Source organism: Varroa jacobsoni, unplaced genomic scaffold (assembly GCF_002532875.2).
Source record: "Varroa jacobsoni isolate VJ856 unplaced genomic scaffold, vjacob_1.0 scaffold_128, whole genome shotgun sequence".
Taxonomy (NCBI): domain Eukaryota; kingdom Metazoa; phylum Arthropoda; class Arachnida; order Mesostigmata; family Varroidae; genus Varroa; species Varroa jacobsoni.
In genome coordinates, this window is record NW_019213030.1 from 1 (window position 1) to 6,182 (window position 6,182).

General features: G+C 45.7%; 1 protein-coding gene across 2 annotated transcripts in view; it reads right to left on the minus strand.

The window, feature by feature from the left end:
- Positions 1–919: 919 nt before the first annotated feature.
- The window catches only part of LOC111267844 (uncharacterized), a 64,204-nt gene continuing 58,941 nt past the window's right edge, over positions 920–6,182 (minus strand). Inside the window, exons 6-7 of one of the 2 annotated variants that reach the window (XM_022846403.2) lie at positions 4,611–4,694; positions 920–1,545 (exon numbers count right to left, since the gene is read on the minus strand). In XM_022846403.2, coding sequence (XP_022702138.1) covers positions 1,214–1,545; positions 4,611–4,694 — 416 coding nt within the window. In that variant the 3' untranslated portion in view covers positions 920–1,213. The remainder of the gene's footprint in view (positions 1,546–4,610; positions 4,695–6,182) is intronic. The other variant, XM_022846411.2, reaches the window with a different exon arrangement.

A 6,182-nucleotide genomic window follows, 5' to 3' on the forward strand; every position in this document is an offset into this window, starting at 1 on the left:
ATTTATAATTTATTATCTTGCCTATCCCAGTCCATATATACAATAAGCACCTTCGTTCACCTCAATATCACTCAGCCAGTAGCGAATATTTAACCACACCGTTCTCCGTAATCGTCACACGCTGCATTCTGATATTTACTATAGCTAGTTTAATCAGTATTATTACCACTACTACACAACTGAAGAAAGACTAGATTACAATCCGATCCAACACCAGACCGTGAAAGAAGCTTCCATTTGCCCACCCTAAACAGGGACTGGCTAATGATAAAATGAAGATTGGACGTTCCTTCTGCTCACGTGATCATTTGTTGACGTGGCTTCCGTACGCCAGTGCCTATTCATGCGACTGTACAAGGAGAAAAGGTGTCATCATCGCCAACACCAACGCTATTATTTACATTTTATTAATAAAAGGTACAAGATTCGCGCGCCTCCCAAGCATCCTATCCTGCCTACTCATCCCCCGAAAAGGGCAACTGATAGGATTCTGTTCGATATGTCTCATCAATATTGTCTTAGTATTATGTTATATTCTGTTCATGTTTCTTATTTGTATCGGTTGGAGTTTTCTTGAGGCTATCGAGCTCGCTAGCGTCATCCATACATCATCTTTTTTTTTATCTGTTTGTTCCATCGTTCTCTCTGCCATGACACGCCGCTCAACGCTGCCCGACCCAGCCCAACGCCGATAAAGTGATAACAGCATCCCCTTATCGTACGTTGTGAAGAGACGATGTGACATGGCTCGTATCCTAAGTTTTTTGCTATTTTTGTACCGTGCTATATGTACGCGATTGATAGTAACGTAAAACTCTCTCGAACGGTGCCGTCATGTCCTCGCAACTCGAGTTTCATACTCTTCTTCCTCTTCCTCAGTGTTTACTAGTAGTACTGTTATTATAAAAGAGTTATCGTATTTATATCTTTTTGTCATACTTGTAAGGGCAGAGCTGCCGGTTCACTTATCTGCACAAGTCCTGCGACATGACTTTAGGAACAGAGGGCTGATCAAGCATGTAATTAAAAAAGCCTTTGTATATAAGGATGATACATTGCGTTCAGTCCGCAGGAGATCATCGTGTTAAGCTGAAAAAGAAAGCCTATTTATGAAAGGTAGAGAAACTTGGACAACGGCCCGACGCTTCCAAGGTTGGTACTAGCCAATGCATTTTAGAGTGAAGTACACAGGTTGTTCGATAGAGGGGATCGATCACGGTGGTGTTGGCAAGGCGAAACCGCCTTCCTGGAACATTTTAAGCGCTCGTAACGCTGGCGGCATGAACACACTCATCTGTTGTTGATAGCTAGCGAGCATCATCTGGTCCAGCATCAAATTGCTAAAAAGGTTGAACTGTGGTCCTCCCGTGCCAACGAGATCTGACCGTCCTTCGCCCGTTTGTCGTACCGCCTTCATTTCGAAGCCTGAATCGGAAGCTCCGTCGCTCGAGTGCTCCTCAATGTCTTTTTCTTTTTCATTGTCCTTGCAGTCGCACGGGAATTTGTCACATTGCGGACACTGTGTCTTATCCAACGGGCTTTGTTCTGCAACGATAAAAGCAAATGATTTGCCACTGTTAGAAGAATCAATCATTCCGTATCCAGGTTGTCTGTGATACATTTGCGATGTTAACGATCACACCTGTGGTTGTTTTGTGAGGCTAACCTTATTTGACACTGGACTCAAATCATCGACACCATTAATCGGTTCAGAAGTTGCCCTCTTTTCGTTAAGATGAAGATTGGCTAGTCGAGCGAGGCAAGAAAGATTCAATTCTCTTTAGAGAAACCATCGCGGTTTTGAGCGACTAGTAGACAACGACCGTAATGAGGTAAAGAAAAAAATTTCATCAACCACAGCCATAAAATTTAGCGCTGTTATGACAGTTTTTTCGAGTCGATGATGCCAACCGGCAGGTAAAAAGCCACACATTTCGCCTTAAATATCGTCCACAGTAACAATAACTATAGCTGCCGTAGCACGGGCGACAGCCGTTCGGGTGATAGGTAACGGTATGCATCAGGACCGGCAGGAATGACGCCAACAATGTGCACCTAGCCGGAACTGCTCCTGTATGATAGACGCTCGCATCGGTTACTTTGTGTATGTGAGTGAGCCCTTGACCATGTCGAATCATGCGTGCTAGAGGTAGTTGCTACCGGCTATCCCCCATGTACTTACTACTGGTACCTGTATATATACACCAGTATATGTATGTGTACCGTTTCCATTTTCTGTTACCTTCGCTCTTACTGCCCCTCATCATCTTCATGGTCAGGATGAAGAATATCCTCGCGTCAAGACATAGCCAGTGCCACCGATTGCTGGTTGCTAGAACCAGCCAGGAGCGGCTACAAGAGCAGATAAATACGTTATGAAATCGATAGAGATCGCGTGGCCAGAGGGAATTTAACATTCAGTAGCGATATTATTTTCGATCGCCTAGAGAACTAAATAGGTTCAGGACCATCTCACCCAGTGTAAGCTGTTTCATTGTATTGTCATTATGTGTCACCTGATTCACTATTTTATACATCGTACAAGCTCGTTAGCATACTTTAGGCTCAAGATTAAATGGAACTATTCAAGCCTTTGACGCAACGTGATTACATAACAACTATATATTCTCCTTTTGGCTTCTCAGCTTTTCTTGGCCTAATAAAAATTTGTTCGGCCTGAGCTGGAGTAAACGGGCCAGTTAGTCTTTCAGATAGTGAGCCGATCAAGCAGTAGTCGGGATACGCATACGACGGTCCTCTGTCGACTGGCCGACTGCCGGATGGTCGTAAACAGCGATGTAAATACATACATATACACATATAATACGTAGATTTATATCTATACGGCGAAGCACTTGAGAGAGGGGAAACGAAACGACTTATTGCTTCATTTCTAGTTTAACAAACGTCAATGTAGTAACGTTTAACAACAACTCTTCGCACATGTAGACACATCCTACAACCTATAGAAATATTATAGAGAACTAACACCAGCAGCTGCACCGCCAACACGAGATAATACGCGGACGAACTGTCATCATCGTAGTGATAATTTTTGCTCGCAATAGCTCGTATTATGATGGTTGTCGGCCGATGCTGCCGCAATGGCCGCTCGTTCTAGTTTTGCTGACTAATGGACACGTAGCGAACCCTGGTAGCTCTTAAGGCAACGCGACAAAGAAAGACAAGCCAAAAACAAAAGTATCAATGATGAATGGCTAGGTACTGGACAGGAATGTAGGCAAACACAGGACACGTATAATAATATAACTATTACTGCTAGCGGTGTGAACTATTGTAAACCGCATGGGCATCTACGACTACCGATATTACGATGGAGAAACACAGTACTGATACATAAAGGTTGACAGCCTAATCATAAGGCAATAGACACGAAGCATGACGTGGACGAAAAAGAACCCTCGTCGCGTCTTGCTTATGATCCTCACGGCGGAGAGTAAATATAGTGGTGGCAGACGAGGCAAGCAGGTAGGCAGGCAGGCAGGCACGCACGCACTCGTGTCAACGCTGCACGAGTAGCGATTTTACAATGCGTATGATAAAGCCACTAACTAAAACGACCATTGATCTATTCTCGTCAAATGTCTTACAATACAATGTTCGCTTACGTGGAGAGAATTCAGCCAGTCAATGGTTTGCTATTTCTTAGTTAATGATTCTTGGAAAAGTTTGAAACACTCATGCTATGCTTGGAATTGTTGACGCCATCACCTTACAAGTGTCCAACGAATGTCAATGTAGTATTTGCCGCTGTTGCTATGCTCGTTAATGATGTCGTTGGTCCAACTTTGTAAATAGTGATAATCTTGTCACGGTTATCTTGATGAGGAAATGGCGGCAGCCGCAACAACGGCACCCATGTTGGCCCCGCATGGTGTTCTGAATCCAACAATTCGGCAAGCAGCAAATCGAAATAGACCCAGAATTGGTTGGCTGCCGAGGTCGATCGTGATGCACGCTCCCGGGCTGGCTGCCCACTCTTGAACTAAAAGCTATCACACAGATATACACAGGTAGGCAGGCAGAGACTTTGCCAGCCAGGAAATGTCGGACCCGCACATAGAAGCGCCGAAATGAACAAGACAGGACGTCCAGGGGAACATCCTGCTGTCGCTGTTGTTGTTATTGCCAACATCGAGCAATCGTGTCAGGCGTAACTTTGATTATAGCTTTTTTTTTCTAGCTTTCGCACAGGTCTTGATCTTGATCGACGTGCTAATCGTCGACTGCCAACATATTCTGGCCTCTAGGAGCCCTGCCCCTTACTATGCGCGGGCGACCATTTTCATAAAAGGGCAAATCATAGGAAATACAAGTCGAATTAGTTTTTCACTGTTTACCATTACTGGCTACTAAGATACGCTTGCGGGAACGCCCAACAATGTAACGACGGAAACATATACAATTTGTTTCTTAAATATTGTATTTAAGCTGCATTGTTTGCACTGCTTAAAGGAACTATCTAGTGCAATAATAGCTATAAAAACGATAATAATAATAATAAGCTTAGTCTATTCGACATAAATACATAACCCGAAACTTTGCCATCCCTTATTAAGAGGCTTTCTCAAACTGAAGTTGCATCATACCTTCGTGGGTCTTAACGTGGGCTCGCAGGTTGCAGGGGAGGGCGAACCGTTTGTTGCAGATCTCGCATTTGTGTGGCTTGTCTCCTGGAAGGACAACAAGGAGAATGAAGGGCTGTCAGTTTGGCGACGTTCAACCAACCCACACCATTATCAAGCCCAATAAACAATACCAACTGAAGCCCGAAAAGCAATTCGGCCTTCGTGCCGAGTCACTTCAAGTCCGCGGTGCTCAGTGATCGATAATCAGCGTTGCCGCCACCCTCCTTCGCTGTTCCTCATCTCCAGCATACAGAAGCGAAGCAGACGAGAATAAAGATACACGGATCCCAAAATGTATCATGTACGTTCACTTCAATAGAAAAAGAGGGCGCGCGAAAGCGAACGAACGAGCCAAAGGGGAGGTTGATATCACTAGACGCCAAGTGAAACGAGATGCGGCCGGGGATGCACAGCTACCGCAATCGAAAGAGACAGACGATCAAAAGCTCCCTTTTAGCTTCTGCTGCTGCTGCTGGTCATGAGGACAATGATGGGGATGATGTTGATGCTCAAATCTACACCAATCCACCACCGTTGTAGCGCTGCGAGATTTTGAGTGGCTAATAGTGACCTGTCAACCGCCATCTCTAACCGCTACTGCAATGGAGTCTGTAGTTCGCGCGGCGACAGCCGGGTGCAGAGTGGCGTGAAGTGTTCGACAGCCACCAGTCAAAACAGAAGACGAGAAAAAGGCCCTTTCGCTGTGATTGCTCGAAACCTGACTCTTTACCTCTCCGTTCTCCGGTGTTAAATCTGCCTCTACTTCTGCTAGCGATGCGCGGTAGCGGCAAAATGTCAACGGCAATAACCAGCCGAGCAGAAGCAGCAACGGAACCTGACGCGGTTAAAGCGCTGGGAAAAGTCGCGGGAATGGAAACGCGACAGGGATGGACTGAGCGACCAGTGGAGATAGATAGAGAAAGGAGGCGGCATTTTGGAAGCAGAACGAAGCTCGTCGCCAGAGTAAAACGATGCACAAATGTATCGATCGACAGTCGCCGTCCACTTTATTTCATCGATGATGACGACGACGACGACGTCAACGAAGTCATTGAAACGAAAAGAACAGGATCAGTGAACCTAAGGACAAGGTCGGGGTTCCTCATCGTCTGCCGCGCACACGGCCGCGCTCCCCTGTTCGAACCGTAGCGCCTCTGTAACTAATAGCCGACAGCTCGTGGCAACTAGCTCATCGCGTTCCTGAGTTTGCCATCTCACCGCGACACAACTTCTGCTGTCGACTACGTAAACGCCAAAAAAGCCGAGCAAAGATATGTTAGCTATAGCAAACGACAGCCGGAGCAGCAGAGAAAATAGAAGACTACTGATTGCTCTCGAAATATGTTCGAGGCATCAGCAGCTCAACCGCCTACCCATTACCAAACATATATATACATGCAGCTACCTTGACTTTAGTCAGACAGTTACGTCCAACCAGCGTGACGAGTTGTTTCTGATACAAAAACTCCAAAGCGGTCTCGGCCCATGCTGATTGGCCCTGAACGAAGGATGCAGTATAGCCGGCATTATCAC